Source organism: Palaemon carinicauda, chromosome 41, assembly GCF_036898095.1.
Source record: "Palaemon carinicauda isolate YSFRI2023 chromosome 41, ASM3689809v2, whole genome shotgun sequence".
Taxonomy (NCBI): Eukaryota; Metazoa; Arthropoda; class Malacostraca; order Decapoda; family Palaemonidae; genus Palaemon; species Palaemon carinicauda.
In genome coordinates, this window is record NC_090765.1 from 33,944,507 (window position 1) to 33,963,127 (window position 18,621).

At 37.6% G+C, this 18,621-nt stretch overlaps 1 protein-coding gene across 1 annotated transcript in view; it reads right to left on the minus strand.

Annotated features, from left to right (window-relative positions):
- Nucleotides 1–18,621, minus strand: part of LOC137632508 (acetoacetyl-CoA synthetase-like) — a 68,807-nt gene that overhangs the window by 18,459 nt on the left and 31,727 nt on the right. Inside the window, exons 6-9 of the mRNA XM_068364473.1 lie at nt 13,888–13,968; nt 8,746–8,869; nt 4,821–5,009; nt 401–632 (exon numbers count right to left, since the gene is read on the minus strand). Coding sequence (XP_068220574.1) covers nt 401–632; nt 4,821–5,009; nt 8,746–8,869; nt 13,888–13,968 — 626 coding nt within the window. The remainder of the gene's footprint in view (nt 1–400; nt 633–4,820; nt 5,010–8,745; nt 8,870–13,887; nt 13,969–18,621) is intronic.

Consider the following 18,621-nt stretch of genomic DNA (forward strand, 5'->3'; position numbering starts at 1 on the left):
ATATATATATATATATACATATATATATATATATATATATATATATATATATATATATATATATATATATATATATATATAATACACACACACACATATATATATATATATATATATATATATATATATATATATATATATATATATATATATATATATATATATATATATATAACACACACATATATGCCATGTGTGTATAATATATATATATATATATATATATATATATATATATATATATATATATATATATATATATATATATATATATATATATATATATATATATATCATACACACATGGCATATATGTGTAAGTAACCCTATTTCAAAACTGAAAATTATTTCTTACCAAGAAATCAAATTGAGAACAAAAACTTCTATAAGTAACACATACTTTGCAAAGTAAGATTTTGTATATTTGATGCCTCCATCGTCATTCCAGAAATGAATCGGCATTGAAGGGAAGGGACGAGTGCAAACCAGCTCTCCACTTGCATCGTACACAGGGTGACCATCTTCATCCCAAGCTTCAACTGCCATTCCCAAATTCCTGGATTGAATTTCTCCTGCATACACGGGCAGACTGGGGTTGCTTCCCATAAAACATGAAATGATATCGGTGCCTCCTGTTGGAAATACAAAAAAGCAATGATGTAATATATAAAAAAGTACAGTATATAATGATATTCAATAATATTAGGAAGATATCTAATATGCAGTATTAATATATTGAACAAAAAGGCATTGTTTAAATTGATCATCTATGAGATAAAAACAATTTCATAAAACAACATTGTGTAAACAATGAATAAATTGAATGAGTGAGAATTATCTGGCTTTATAGATTTAATGGTCATTCATGTAGATTACAGTACAATAAAAGAAAGACTAAAGACCGAATAGAATAATAAACTAAAATCTACTAGAATTAACATTTGATGCATATCTATAAAAGCTTGTAACAAGGACAGCCTCTGATAAAAAATTTAAGATCCCAGTAAACTTCTCCTCCAACTTTCTCACAACAAGCTTCAGAGAACAATGGCTCCCTGAGATACCCATTAATGTGATATTAAACAAACAAATGTCTAACAATAAAGGAGATCAGACAATCCTCACAGCGATGCCGATACCTGCGGTCATTAAGGACTCGTGTGTTAAGCGGGTGAACCCAATGTAGAGTCGGTAGATAGCAGTTTCCCCCTTCTTGGTATGCTGTCATAGCTCCAAGGATATACAATATTTGCAATCACCCACATCTTATTCTGATCAATGAAATTCCAATGTTATTGTTAATAGATCTTTTTTTATATCAGGCTTTGAATTGTTACACAGAAGTAAGTACACTATCTCTTTTGTGGTATTTGGACCTCAGCAGATTTTTTTTTTTTTTTGCATCATCATTCCCTGGTAATCCAATTGATCTAGAACCCCACAAAGATTAACTTTTATGCTCCTAATCCTTAAAAAAAACACTACAGCATTTAAAAAATCAATGGATTGGTTAAATAAACTTTAATTGCATCTTCAAAAATTGTAAAATTACCATTCTCTATTATTGCTATTTGTTCAATAGTAGTGAGAATACTCTAAAGTAAAAGATGGTGCTAAATGAAGTGCACCTCTGCATTGGATTTGGAGCCATACATAAAGTAATATGATAAGCAAATTCTAGTTCATCGTTATTAATCTTTTCATTGTAGTTTATATCTTCCACAGCATCAAGATTTAATGGAATTCCTTCCTCTTTTCTTTTTTTTTGATGGAACAAAAGTGGGTATCCAAATTATTCTTTTTCCAATAATGCATTCCATAATATTTTCAAATTCATGTGTATTGTCATTATGCATTAATGCACGTCTTGGAACTCTGCTATTGGAAATTCATTTTTCTGAACTTTAGTCATACCTTCTGCAAAGATGTATTTTCTGATGATGTATTTTCTGATAAGTTGGACATGAATCATTTCTACAAACCTTTTCTGACGTTCATATTGCTTCTCCTCCAGAAGCTCAGTTATAGATGTTTACGATAAAAATTTAGCAAAACTTTTTCAATTTTCTTTCTCCTTTAAAAATACAAGTCCTTAGTAGAGTAACGGAATAATTTAATGGTGAATGGAAAGGAGTGCCAGCAGTTCTATGTTATTCAGTTTTTCATTGCATCGGTGATATGGAGACATATCCCCATCCATATTGTAATAAGTATTTATTGTGTTTTAAATTGTCTTCCCTGCTTGACTTGTTAGCATTTCTGCACAAGGAAATAACTGTTCTAAATAACCAACGTGAGGAGTACAATGTCTCACCACACTTCCTCTAAAGGAAGGTGTGAAAGTTAAAGTGATTATGAAATTGGAAAGTCTATCCTCCATAATGGTAAAGCTTCTAAATCGTAAACAGAACGGGTGACGTTCAATTCTAATAACGGCCGAGGAGATAAAGTATTTTCCAGTTTAAGGGGTACACGTATTCTAAAGAAGACTCCAATAGTTGCTTAAGGCAGAGTTAATGACAATATGACATGCAAATACTCACTCACCAGCTAAGTTATGTTAGTGATGAGCCTTCAAAGCTCTTAACTTACTAAACTTCCTTTATTATTCTCAAAAGCACAGCGAGTCTTTGCTAGTCGTTAGAAAATATGAGTTACTTGCCTAGCTGCTTACACTGACCCAATTTCCATAGTCAGGCTTAGTGGTCATAGTCACAAAGTGTTTTATTTAGTAAGGATTCAGAATGTTCAATGGACCTTACAGAGTCTGAGATCCTCTAGTAGAGTCTCGAAATCTTTGATTACTTTAAATCTTTATGGAGATGAGCCCCTGAGTTCCAGCATTCCTAGTTGGTCGACATCTAAATTGCGAGGCAGAATACCGAGTTGGTAATCTGGATCCTTATAACCCTCCTCTCACTTAAGTAAGTGCTCTTAAACAACACAGTTTTCATTTGTTGATATGGCGTTCATATTGTAGGATTCTCTTAACCGTTTAATGATTGTTGTGATGTATCAGCTAAAGCTTGTTGACTGCATCAAATTTCGAATACCCGTGCATTTTGTTCAGTTACAACCTCAGCCACTAGCTCATGATGGGTTTACATTACTTTGGTAAAAATCAACACTCGTACTTTTACTACCGTTACAAGTCTTACTATGAAGGAGACTGTTTTCAGTGAGGTATATAGTAAAAATTATTAAAGATAGTTTAATCCACAAAATAAAACATCACTATTACAATGGATTATCTATGCCTTTCGTCCCTGAACCTCAACGTATGCACAGCGCTAACATACTCGTTGTAAACAATGGGTTTGAGAGTAAAGTGTCAAGATGAATCTTAGAGCTACAACTACCATAAAATCAGATTTTAAGAAAGTTCTAGTGCACCTTTTCCTCAAAGAACTCAATGACAGCTGCTTCTAAGACTATAAAGTATACTGTACACATCTCAATTCACCATTTTCGGTATGGATAAGTCATTAAATTGCTAGGTGGTATATCTTAGCAATCCATGTTTGCCAACGGTTACACTCGTATAAGCGGATGGGCAACTTGGTGGAGTAATGAGAGCTTTGGGAGTGGAGGAAGTGCCCCCCCCCCCCCTCCCCCCCCATAAATCTCGATGAAGTCACTGGCAGCAGGGTGACAGATGGGTTTAAGGCGATGGACAAACGGTCTCTTCGGCTTCTACTCCTGATGCCTGGCGGCTGATCTTACTAGAATTAGTATGGACCGGCACGGGTCACTTGCCTTTGTTAGATAGGCACTGCGCATCACAAAGAACTGGCTATCCTTTAATGTATCTAGCCAATGAATTCTCTATGGATTTAGTCAGTCATGGATAGAGAAGATGAAAGAATGGCCCCAAGTCCCGGGCGTAGCGGGATGCTAAGAATCTCCCGGTTTATAAATACTAAAGAAAAATTGAAAATAGGTAATTGGAATGTTAGAACCATGAATCAGATTGGGAAGTTACAGCAAATGGAGAGTGAATTTATGAAATATAGTTTGGATATCTTGGCCTTAAATGAAACATGTAAGGAGATTGGTATGGAAACTTTAGACCAAGGGAATATATATATTTACTCAGGAAGATCAGATGGAGCTGGAAGAGAAGGGGTAGGAATGATGATGAGACCAAGAGCAGAAAAGGCATTAACAGTGCACAGCAAGTTTCCTTTTGGGCTTTGAACTATTAACTTGATTGGAAACCACTAAAACATACTTTTCCATGAGAGGTACAGCAAAGAAAATGCATTTTTCACCACTGTTATTTAAATCACAGTACTGTATTGCCCCAAATATGATATACAAAGGGAATCAGGTTCATGATTTTCTATAAAAAATTCCCTGCACATTCCACACATTAATTGCCAACAAAACTGGGGAAAGACATCTTAATTGCCAGTAATAAGCAAGCATTCTTGTGAGCGTCTGAACACAACCAACACGACTGAGAACCTGAAGGGACAAAAAGTATTTGATGCACCAGTTCTTAGCTACTTACCACTCACTGCTAGACTATTCTATTCCTTTATTGAGGGCCCCTTTTTATTGAAGGGAAAGAAAATTATAAAATTTAAAAAATAAAAAAAAAAAACAAGTAAGTGTCATTTAAACAGTGCTCCTAGAGAAGAAGCAATATGAACGTCAGGGAAGGTTAATAGAAATAATACTGTATAATATGAATGAGTGCAAAAAAAGGAACTTTAAATCTCAAAATAAATAAAACAAAATTTTAAGCAATCATTAGATGATAAACATTGTTTCCTGTCTCCACTGAAAAATAGAAAAATGCTCAAACAGCTGTTTACCTGATATTGATCCAAGTAGTACATCTTTCTTGATGTCATTATATACATAGCGGAAAGAACGATCAGCAAGAGGCGACCCGGTAGACAGGACTGCTCTTAATGATGAAAGGTCATGAGTTTCAATAGGCTTAACTCCTCTCTCTTCTAATACGGCCAGCCACTTTGCCCCTGTTCCTAATACTGTAATTCCTGTGAAATCAAAGAGAAATTATTCTGAAATTTCTACACAAATAATGATTACAGTATAAAAGACAAATAACCATAAATTCGTCGAATCAAAAAAATAATCACTTACTTTTGTATAGCATTAGATAAGTTACTAATTCTATCTGACTTTTTAAATGATGCACATTGAAAAAAAATTCAGGTTGACCAAAAGGATTGAATTAAAAAGGGAATCTTAACAAGATTTTGTTATTTCTATAATCACCTGATTTTCAAATTGGTTTAGTCTCCAGAACCTTGGTAGGTTAACATTACTCTCCTTAAAAGTAAGAAAATATCCCATTTGAGTTTCCGCCTCTTGTAAAGTACAGTTGTGTGAAAACTAGAGTCGTCTATCGTCAACGAAATGCTACTCCTGACATATCACCTTCTCTAGTCTCAAAGTCGAAATAAATCCCTAACCTCTGGATGCCACTAGTCAGTGAAGAAGAGGGTGGACATGCATATGAACATCAGGTGGTTATAAAAATAATCTTTTTATCATTAAAATGACAATTTTTCTATGAACCTACCTAGATGTTCATATTGTTTACGCCCACTCTAATGATGGTGGGTAGCCAGGGAAGGAAAGATCCAGAGCATTTAATTTACCACAATCATTTAAATAATGTCCTAGATTTACCTGTAACCTAGGTTTTCGGTCCTCTATACTCCTGATTGACACTACCTAATAACTTATTCATAATGAAAAAGGCTTAATGTGGAACTACACATATTAGTTTCACAAAAACAAGCATATCTGATTGAAAGGTCCCTCGACTGCAACCACAAAGCACACAATTCTACCAAACTAACAGATTAAATTCCTAATGTTATTAGACCACCATAAGCACTAAAGCCAGAGAACAGTGATACATAAAATGCGGACTCTTACAAAATAATGTTTAGTGAATACAGATTTGGTACACCATTGAACTGCCCCTATAATCCTTTCCGAAGAAAGAATTTACCAAAAATTTCAGATATATAGCTGCACTTCTTATATCATGAACCTTATTTTTAAAAACTCACAGTTCTTTGCGAGCTCTTATGACCAAATCTTTAATACTGATAAACTTTGCATTCTTTTCAGAGGTCAAATTGTAATTCTAACAATACAAAACAAATTAGACATATTACTTCTCATACCCACTGTTTTGTCCAAATAATATTAAATAGCTCTTACCATTCAAGATAAATTATCCTCTGAACTAAAGAAGAAATATGAAAGAATTGAGCTATTCCTTTGGTCATAAAACACTTACACCTTTGGTCATAAAATATTTTCTAGCTCTGAAATCCGGCTAAAGAGGTGAAATTAACTTATGATCTCCAAAGCCTACCTTAAAGGATATTGCTTGCAGTTAACGTATTCATTTTGCTGATGCCAAAGCCAAATTAAATAAATTTTTAGCTGAGGGCCCTTAAGCAAAAGCTTTTAAAGGTTTAAAGTCCGCTCATGAATGGCAGAGACAAGGACAGTGACATTGCCCTATCAAGCAGGACAATGCCCCAGAGACTCGACATATATACGTATGATCAGCGCTCCAACCCCCTCTTCACCCAAGCTAGGACCAAGGGGAGCCAGGTAATGGCTGTGGATGACTCAACAGATAGACCTATAGGCTCCCCCAAACCCGTCATCCTTAGCTCACAAGGATGGTGAAGTTGCGGCGACCAACGGAACTAACGAGTTTGACCAGGACTCAAACCCCAGTCTGGCATTCACCAGTCAAAGACGTTACCACATCGGCCACCACAATCCAAAGGTTAAGAATGTGAACTCTTTAAACACTGTAACATTACATCTAAATTTCACAAATTGAATTCTACTATTGAAGGTATTTCAATATGAAAAGACTTAATAGTACCAGATGTGGACAAATCTAATCCTAGATACCTGAGCAAAGAATTCAGCTTAGATTATCGATTTTAAGACTGAAATTGAATGTGTCTTATCATAGCAAAGAAAACATAAAAATGTAACATTATTATTATAACTAGTTTCAGTAAGTATACACTATTTTCCAACTTATGACAATTAAAAAAATACATTCCTTTGTATTTCATATTGTTTTTATTCTTTAGGTTAATGTACAGTGATCTCCATTGATTTTCCCATCAAAGGTTAAAACAAGGAATCCAATACGACATAAATATCAAAGAAATATTGTCTCCTCAGTTCTAGGGACAGTGTATGAACATGCACAGTACAAAACTTGATATGGCACCTAAAATGCTAAAAACCCTCTGCTAAAGGCGAGGTCATCACTACATCACCACCCCATTGACAAAAGAACCAACACTACCCAAGCATCAACTTTCGCCCAGCCGCCATCTCAGGTTTCACCGTTGCAGATAGACAATGTTAAGGTCCAATGAAGTGAGAAATTGGTGAATACACTTAAGTCACAGGAATCAGGATTTGCTCATTTTTCTCAATTTTTAATAATAATGTTAACGTAATAAGGTTTAAATTTTGGTCAAATGCACCGACAATTGTGTAATTGTTTTTAGCCATTAACCCCAACTTCTTAAAAATGGGGAGGGGTTTTAGTTGTCCTCCCTTTTCAGTATTAAAATGTGACATCCCTTTCTAAATGAATAATAAATTCTTTACCAGAGGGTGAGAACGGGTGTAAGAAATGAGTTAGCAGCTAGGGTGGATATGAATGTGTTGAAGTGGTTTGGCCATGTTGAGAGAATGGAAAATGTCTGTCTGCTAAAGGTGGTGATGAATGCAAGAGTTGATGGGAGAAGTACAAGAGAAGACCAAGGTTTGAGTAGATGGATGGAGTGAAGGAAGCTCTGGGTGATAGGAGGATAGATGTGAGAGAGGCAAGAGAGCGTGCTAGAAATAGGAATGAATGGCGACCGATTGTGACCCAGTTCCAGTAGGCCCTGCTGCTTCCTTCGGTCGCCTTGGATGGCCGCGGAGGTAGCAGCAGTAGGGGATTCAGTGTTATGAAGCTTCATCTGTGGTGGATAACGGGGGAGGGTGGGCTTTGGCACCCTAGCAGTAGCAACCAAACTCAGTTGAGTCCCTCGTCAGGCTGGGAGGAACATAGAGAGGAAAGGTCCCCTTTTTTCATTTGTTTGATGTCGGCTACCCCCAAAATTGGGGGAAGTGCCTTGGTATATTTATGTATTACTTCTCTTGTAGTATATTTATTTCCTTGTTTCCTTTCCTAACTGGGCTATTTTTTCCTGTTGGAGCCCCTGGGCTTATAGCATCTTTTTCCAACAAGGGTTATAGCTTAGCTTGTAATAACAATAATAACAATAATAATAATACTTGTCAGTTTATCCAGGCTTAATCCCCACCTGATTAGACTGTTAATGACACTTGTACATATCTTTTACAGGAACTATGTCTTTGATAGACACCACAGATATTATTTGGTGTTGCGCGGTCATTTTCTTCTTTAATTTTACTGACATTTCGCCACTAAATAAAGTGTGTATATAATTTGCTTTTGGCAGGCCCCATGAGAACCTTTGGCGGGCTGCACCGCAGGTCTGTAGTTTGCCCATCACTGCACTAGAATGCAAAATGTCCTAGATCCCACCAAAATTTATTCAATATGATAAATATTATGTGACAATATATAAAATATATGATTCAAATGAATTATTAGAATGTGGAATTAATTGGAAAATTAATGCTACTAACTTTAAAAGCAAAAATGTAAACATATTTAAAGCTGACAGAAACTCTCACCTAATTTATCCACAAGATCCCAAAGAATATTTGGAGTAGGTAGGAGTGGAGAACCATCATAAAGCAGAAGAGAACATCCCGAGAAAAGTCCAACAACTAACCAGTTCCACATCATCCAACCAGTCTGAAAAAAGATATAATTCAACAAACAAAGATTAGTTGTATAACAATAAATATTGTCTAATGACTGTGTGACACTGGCACGACAGATAGATAATCTAACAAATCTCTGGAGTGCGTTTTGCTAATAGTTTTGCAAACCGTCCTTTGTATTTTGTTTGAATGATGTTATGTGATGACTATTCATATTCTACAAACATATGTTGAATGGCAAGACAAACAAAACCCATAAAAGGGTTTTAGTGAACCTTTTAAAAAAATGTGGCTTTGCAAACAAACATCATACATATCAATATACATATGATATGCATATTGTATATGGTGAGCCTGTTAAGCCTACTACTGTATTGGAATTATCATGTATTTATTACCTGGCTTTTTGTTTTACCTGCCAATGGCAAAAGAAGAAACTGGCTATCAAGACTGTATACTCAGAGACTACATTGTAATAGGTTTTAAAATTGAAATTTATTAAAAAATTAACATATACAATGGAAGGGAATCATATTCATCACTTAATAAACAATATGACTACAAAACTGATGGAATAATATGAATTCATTCAACAATTACCCTTATTGTGTTGATTAAAATGTAACATTTAGTAAGTAGAGTAATACACTACAGATACATACTGCATGGATACATGGATACATGTTTTGTATGGGACTGAATGAATATATAAGTCTAAGAGAGCTTTATTTTGATGAATATTACCATAGAAGAGCAGGCTTTTCAATTAAAATAAAACCAAATTTTAATAATAAAATATAGTACAGTAATACCTTCACATACAAGTGTCCCTACATACAAGCAAGCCGCTGCGTAAATTTTCACATTGAAATACGAGCACAAACTAGGGATAAGAGCACGCCTACAGATACTGAACTAGTTGGCCGAGTGCATGGGAGCTGTTCTCGATGCCTGCATCGTTCGTTCATTTCGCGTGATCTCCAACGACTGAACACATCTCCGAGCATCGCCCGTATTGTTTGCATTATTTATGTGGTTTTAACATTAATTTGTGGATATCTAACTTAATAAGTCATGGGTCCAAAGCAACCGAATGGAAACATTAGCATCGATATGAAAAAACGCATGATGATAATAGAGGTGAAGCGTGAAATTATCGAAAAACATGAGTGGTGTACGCGTGACTGAGCTGGCCCGCCATTACAAGAAGAGTACATCGACAATATGTACCATCTTCAAACAAAAGGATGCTATCAAGAGCACAAAGCCTTCCAAAGGCCTAACCATCCTGTCCAAGCTACGGACGAATGTGAATGACGAGATGGAAAGACTTCTGTTGCTCTGGATAAAAGAAAAGCAGTTGGCAGGAGATAGGCCAGCGCAATCTACGAAGACTTGAAACAAAGGGAAGCAGCTGAGAGTGGAGAGACATCGACGCCAGTGGAGACCTTCAAAGCCAGTCGTGGCTGGTTTGATAACTTTAAGAAGTGAACTTGGATCCACTCAGTTGTGAGGCATATGGAAGCTGCGAGTTCCAGCGTGAAAGCCGCGGAGGAATACACGGAACGTTTTACCTTGTTGCTGAAGAAGGTTACATCGCCCAACAAGTCTTCAACTGCGATGAAACTGGCCTTTTTGGGAAGAAGATGCCCAGGACATTCATCAAAGCAGAGAAGAAACTACCGGGCCATAAACCCATGAGGGATCGATTGACTCTAGCCTTGTGTGCCCATGACAGTGGTGACTGCAAGATCAAGCCACTGCTAGTATACTACTCCTAAAACCCATGTGCTTCAAGAACCAAAGGATCTTGAAAGAAAAACTTTGTCATGGGGCCCGCATATTCAAAGGCTAGGTTATGAGACAATTTTTCACAATGGGTGAATCTGTGCTTTGGTTCGGCAGTCAAGAAGTATTTGTTGAAGGAAAACTTGCCGTTAAAATGTCTTTTTATCTTAGACAATGCCCCTGGTCACCTTCCTTGTCTTGAAGATCACATTCTTGATGAATTCAAGTTTGTCAAGGTCCTCTATCTCCCACCCAACACCATGCCAATCCTCCATCCCATAGACCAACAGGGCATTTCAAACTTTAAGAAACTGTATGCTTTGATGTCACAGACAACACCAATTTCACCCTTCGTGAGTTTTGGAAGGACCACTTTAATATTGTTCCTTGCTTAAAAATTATTGATGAAGCATGGCAGGATGTAACGCGAAGAACCTTAAATTCAGTGTGGAAAAATCTGTGGCCAGATTCAGTAACTGAGAAGAACTTCGAAAGGTTCGACACGCCGCAGCCTGACCCCAAACCCACTAAAGGTTTTAAAGGTCGCTCATGAATGGCAGAGGCAAGGGACAGTGACAATGCCCTAGCAATCAGGACAATGCCCTAGAGACTGATAATATATTATATGATCAGCGCCCAAGCCTCCTCTTCACCCAAGCTAGGACCAGGGAGGGCCAGGCAGTGGCCGCTGATGAATCGGCAGATAGACCTACAGGCTCCCCCAAACCCCCCAACCTTAGCTCACAAGGATGGTAAGGTTGCAGACACTAATGGCACTAACAAGTCTGAGCGGGACTCAAACCCCCGACTGGCAAACACCAGGCAGAGACGTTACCAATCAGGCCACAGCAACCATTGTGTTGGAAGAGATCGTGTCTCTTGAAAAGTTCATGGAGCTGGAAGTAGATGTGGCAGATGTGCATGGTGCAAATTATGGGGTATGAAGTTGGATCCTAACAAAACTCGAAGCCTGATTGTATGAAGATCAAGGACACTGGCTCCTCAACATCTGGATCTCAGCATTAACAATATTTCTTTAACTTTGTATGAATCTTTTAAAATTTTAGGAGTGATTCTCGACAGCAAATTTACTTTTGAGAAACACATTAGGTCTGTCTTCTTCAATTACACAAAAAATTGGCTTATTGAGAAAGCCTTCTAAGATTTTCCCTTATCAATTTATTCTGAAGAAGTATTTTAATTCTTTCATTCTACCTTGTTTTGAGTATTGTTCCCCTCTGGTCTTCAGCTACAGATTCTCATCTTAATTTGTTGAACAGGAACTCATGGTCTATTAAATTTCTTATTCCTCATCTAGATATTAATCTCTGGCACCGTGTTCAATTAGATCATTATGCATGTTGCATAAGATTTTTATAATTCTGATCATCCTTTACATTCAGATCTTCCCGGACAATTCTATCCTGTTCGTAATACTAGGCAGGCAGTTCATTCTAATAGTCAGGTCTTCACCATCATGAGGCTCAATACTACACAGTATTCTTGAAGTTTTATTCCAGCTGTGACCAAGTTGTGGAATGGTCTTCCTAATCGGGTGGTTGAATCGGTAGAAATTCAAACTTGCAGCAAATGTTTTTATTTCAACCAGGCTGACATGAGTCTTTTTATAATTTATGTTACTGATTTTAAAATATTTTATTGATTGTTAATTATTTCTCATTGTTTATTTATTTCCTTTCCTCACTGGGCTACTTATCTGTTGGAGGACTTGGGCTATTAGCATCTTGCTTTTCCATGTAGGGTTATAGCTTAGCTAATAATAATAATAATAATAATAATAATAATAATAATAATAATAATAATAATAATAATAATAATAATACAGTTTCCTGCATAACCAAATAAAAGATGATGGCATTAAAGTGAAAGAAAGAAAAGAATCACTGGATAAGAATTATACAATAATAAAAAGGATGAAAGGAATGAAAATTAATCTAACAATTTAACAAGCAATAATAAATATGTTGCAAAAATTGAAATGTCTTTTGAATTATTTGCAAGCAAGAGCAATCAAATGAGCTATAAGCCTAATTGAGTGTTGATGGTCAGGCTCTACTTCAAGGTTACACAGCGAGGAAGTTTAAAAAATATCTCTTGTGAATCAAAAGATAAATAGTCCTACGATTATTATTATTATTATTATTATTATTATTATTATTATCATTACTTGCTATGCTACAAGCGAAGATGGATGAACTGTATCAAGGATGATCTTTAATCAAAGGGATTAACCGGTGATGAAGTGTGGGACAGAGGTAGATGGAGAAAGCTGACCGGAAACATCGACCCCACATAGAAGTGGGAAAAGATGTAGACAAAGAAGAAGAGGATGCTACAACTTTAGTTGGAAAAACTGGATGCTATAAGCCCAGGGGGCCCCAACAGGGAAAATAGCCCAGAGAGGGAAGGAAACAAGGAAAAATAAAATATTTTAAGAACATTAACATTATAATGAATATTTTCTAAATAAACTATAAAAACTTTAACAAAACAAGAGGAAGAGAATTTAGATAGAATAGTGTGCTTGAGTGTACCTTCAAGCAAGAGAATACTAACCCAAGACAATGAAAAACCATGGTACAAAGGCTATGTCACTACCCAAGACTAGAGAACAATGGTTTGATTTTGATAAGATCATTTAGACATCCATTGTCACAATGGTTTAAAAGAATGTTATTAAATCATTTCAATTCTTTTTAATCATCAGCAATTTAATTTTTTTTCTCTACATCATTCTTAACTTTATAAAAATAAAAAAAGAAAGTTTTTTGGCACTCAGACTTGACAAGTGAATGGTAATTAAAGGAACTATGAGTGTCACTGAAAGTTCAAAATACTACATACACATACATATACCAAAGGCACTTCCTCCAATTTTGGGGGGTAGCCGACAACAACAAGAAACAAAACAAAAAAGGGGACCTCTACTCTCTACGTTCCTCCAGCCTAACCAGGGACTCAGCCGAGTTCAGCTGGTACTACTAGGGTGCCACAGCCCAACCTCCCACATTTCCACCACAGATGAAGCTTCATACTGCTGAGTCCCCTACTGCTGCTACCTCCGCGGTCATCTAAGGCACCGGAGGAAGCAGCACGGCCTACCGGAACTGCGTCACAATCGCTCGCCATTCATTCCTATTTCTAGCACGCTCAAAATACTACTGTACGTAAAATAAATATGCATTCCTTGGACTTGAAAATATTCATCATCTATGTTTAAAATGATCTTTTAATACTTACAGTTGTGTAATAAGTGAAGACATCATCTCTTGATAGATCGCAGTGCAGTATATGCTCCTTAGCAATCTGGATCAAAGACCCCTGGAAATATTTATTCACTGGTAATTATAACATTCACAAAGACATAAATTCTTAACCCTTTTACCCCCAAAGGACGTACTGGTACATTTCACAAAACTCATCCCTTTACCCCCATGGACGTACCAGTGCGTCCTTGCGAAAAACTGCTATTTAAACATTCACAAAGACATAAATTCTTAAACATTGTAAAGTTTGGGTAAATAAACAATCATAAATTATCGTTATTATAAAAATGGAGAATATCCAACCTAATGAGTTGATCCCGACTCTTTACATTGTAAGATATGGTCTGACACAATTCAGGCCAATAAAATTAAAATCATATAATCAAATGATAACAACTAAATTTGAAATAAAGAAACTGCTCTACATAAAAGTTTTGATTTTCTTAAGAATACTTAAACTCCTTTAAAAACTTTAAACTCATTAAAATCTGATAACCTCTCAGATGATAATAAGATATTTTTAACATTTTTAACAAAATCATTAATACCTTTGTCTTTTAAAAATTCTGCACTCCATTATATGTTTTACAGTTAAATAATTATCGCATTCATTCCATTTTAGAACTACTTCATGTGGCACAAACATTCAAAATCCAATATAAAACCTTACGAAAATTACTTCAGCCCTTTCATATCTCCATGTACGATTACCTTGGAGAAACAAGGAGTTTGACTTGTTTGAATAAGTAAAAGTTCAATTCATTATCACTAATAGTTTACCATTTTCTAATATATATACATATACCAGGGCACTTCCCCCAATTTTGGGGGGTAGCCAACATCAAACAAATGAAACAAAAAGGGGGACCTCTCCTCTTTATGTTCCTCCCAGCCTGACAAGGGACTCAACCGAGTTTGGCTGGTACTGCTAGGGTGCCACAGCCCACCCTCTCCCGTTATCCACCACAGATGAAGCTTCATAACGCTGAATCTCCTAATGCTGCTACCTCCACAGTCATCCAAGGCACAGGAGGAAGCAGCAGGGCCTACTGGAACTGCGTCACAATCGCTCGCCATTAAATCCTATTTCTAGCAAGCTCTCTTGCCTCTCTCACATCTATCCTCCTATCACCCGGAGCTTTCATCACTCCATCCATCCACCCAAACCTTGGGTACTTCTCCCATCATCTCTTGCATTCATCACCTTCTTTAGCAGATAGCCATTTTCCATTCTCTCAACATGGCCAAACCACCTCAACACATTCATATCCACTCTAGCTACTAACTCATTTCTTACACCCGTTCTCACCTCACTACTGCATTTCTAACCCTATCTACTCGAGATACACCAGCCATACTCCATAGACACTTCATCTGAAACCCATTCAATTTCTGTCTTTCCATCACTTTCATTCCCCACAACTCCGATCCATACATCACAGTTGGTACAATCAATTTCTCATACAGAACTCTCTTTACATTCATGCCCAACCCTCTATTTTTTACTACTCCCTTAACTGACCCCGACACTTTGCAACCTTCATTCACTCTCTGACGTACATCTGCTTCCACTCCACCATTTGCTGCAACAACAGACCCCAAGTACTTAAACTGATCCACCTCCTCAAGTAACTCTCTATTCAACATGACATTCAACCTCGCACCACCTTCCCTTCACGTACATCTCGTAACCTTACTCTTACCCACATTTACTCTCAACTTCCTTCTCTCACACACCTTTCCAATTTCTGTCACTAATCGGCCAAGCCTCTCTTCCGCGTCTGCAACCAGTACAGTATCATCCGCAAACAACAACTGATTTACCTCCCATTCATGGTCATCGATGTCTACCAGTTTCAATCTTCGTCCAAGCACTCGAGCATTCACCTCTCTCACCACTCCATCAACATACAAGTTAAACAACCACGGCGACATCACACATCCCTGTCTCAGCCCCACTCTCACCGGAAATCAATCGCTCACTTCATTTCCTATTCTAACACATGCTTTACTACCTTTGTAGAAACTTTTCACTGCTTGCAACAACCTTCCACCAACTCCGTATAACCTCAGCACATTCCACACTGCTTCCCTATCAACTCTATCATACGCTTTCTCCAGATCTATAAACGCAACATACACCTCTTTACCTTATGCTAAATATTTCTCACATATCTGCCTAACTGTAAAAATCTGATTCATACAACCCTTACCTCTTCTAAAACCACCCTGTACTTCCAAGATTGCATTCTCTGTTTTATCCTTAATCCTATTAATCAGTACTCTACCATAAACTTTTCCAACTACACTCAACATACCCCTTAAATTACAACACTCATGCACATCTCCCTTACCCTTATATAGTGGTACAATACATGCACAAACCAAATCTACTGGTACCATTGACAACACAAAACACACATTAAACAATTTCACCAACCATTCAAGTACAGTCACACCCCCTTCCTTCAACATCTCAGCTCTCACACAATCCATACCAGATGCTTTTCCCACTCTCGTTTCATCTAGTGCTCTCCTCACTTCCTCTCTTGTAATCTCTCACTCATTCTCACCTCCCATCATCGGCACCTCAACACCTGCAACAGCAATTATATCTGCCTCCCTATTATCCTCAATATTCAGTAAACTTTCAAAAAATAATAACAATAATAAAGTATCCCACAAGTGTTCTGAGGATGGAGGTAACAAAGGCGGATGCTCTTATTGACTACTAGTGCTCGTGCTCAGTTTTGCTTAGAACTGATCACTTGGGTGGGAATGTAAGCCCTGTATCAAAACCATTCCCACTTGGAACTAGCCTCAGTGTAGCACTGTTCCTCCCACAAAACCACTGAGAGGAATCAGATGAAGTTGTCCTTTGCTTTAGTAGTATCCTCTTCCTCTTAGTTGGCAAGAAGCAGCACTGGGAATGAATATGCAACAGGAATAGGTGAGCTAGGTACCTCATGACTTGAAAGCAACTAACACCTGAGAAAAAGTCAACTCCTGCTTGCATAATTCTAGATCATAACTACCCATCACATGATTCCAGATCACGGCTGGTGATAGCATGATTCCTGATCGAGACTGGCAATAGCATGACTCACTATCATGGCTGGTGATCTCAGTTGCCGATCATTTGGTTCTTAATCGCAGCCGTCGGCAATCGTTGTAAGCAGCCGATCCCGTGAAAAACAATAGCGGCAAAGACCTGTCTTGCTGGGAGAGAACGCAATCGGAATATACCTGTAAAGACCAAACATATAACCCACCATCGTTCTTGCCATGGTTAGCCTAATGTTTACAGTACTTTACCTCCAAGGAGAAAAGCTCAACTCAGGATCAGAAGTGAGAGCCCATCCCTCAGCCTTAAAGTCAGGGCTTTAGGCTAAAAGGAGTTGATATTGCCACTCAGCAGAGCTCTCCATATTCATACAGTTTTGAACAGACTTGTTCTCCGAGAGAGGTAAGACTATTACCCTAACACATTAATACCTTGCGATCCCTGAAAAGGACACCTTTGAACTGTTGGGACTTACTTCACATAGAAGCCTTCCCTCAAATGGGTTTCGTGCTCGCCTTAGCATCCAATAAGTGAATTAGAGAGCTGAATGGGTTCTCCTTTTACATTGCTCATGCAGAATGCTGAAGGCAGAATCTGTCAGTTCTTAATGCCAGGATTCCTTTGTCGCAGATCGTGAGCCATAGAGATGTAACCAATGATCTTAAGCAGCTGCTTTGCGGTTCTACAGGGCCCTTAGACCGCTACCTTAAATGTACACAAACAGCTCTACCTCACCTGCAAATCCTCTTCCTTAACACGAGAATAATGAAGGAGGTGACTGAAATGTGATCATCTCCTGGCTGAGGGAAGTCATTGACTGTACTCATTCGACATCCTCACCTCCTGCTCCGGGTGGAACTCAAGGATACAACTTATGATGTCAGGAGTAGCTATGACCATGTCACTTTGTGAGAATCTCTCTGTGATGGAGGTACTCCAGGCAGGCACATTGAAACATCAGACGATGAATACTGACCATTACTGTGGGAAATGACCCACAGGTTCCTCTACACCTTTTCGCTAGGACCTTAGATAGCTACACAGTAGGTGTATAGCTGCCTTGCCTTCTTTCACAGGACTTTTAGCATTGGATCGAGGATGGAGGTTATGTGTTAGAATGGGATGAAAGTGAAGATTAACTGGTCCTTTCTTTTCACGTTCATCTTCCCCTTCATTGAGGCAAAAGCTGGAATCGATTTGTTTGCAGGAAAGCCCCATTTCACTAGAAGCTTTTCTATTACATGGTATAGAAGTGTCATTCCACACACAGCTTACAAGGGGGAGTATATTGTAACCAAGCAAACACTTTTGTATACAGATTCCTCATGGGTGGAATAAGGAAGATCCATTGGCCATATGCCTTATCGTTATGATAAAGAGATTTTCTGCGCCACAGCCTTCACTGCACAGGCTGTGGACCTGCTGGTATTGTCAAACCATAGGTGCACAAGTTGTAAAGAAACCATAGCTCTGCACAACTCAAAATGGTCCAAGTTCTTGGTAACCCGGGATAAGTTTCCCACAATTTGGAAGGAACCTTCCTCCCACTTAAGGATGAGTCTCCTAAGTAAAGAAGGAAGGTCTGTGTTTGTACCGGAACAAATTGCTAACTTAGAGATAATTTGCATTTCTAACTATAAAACC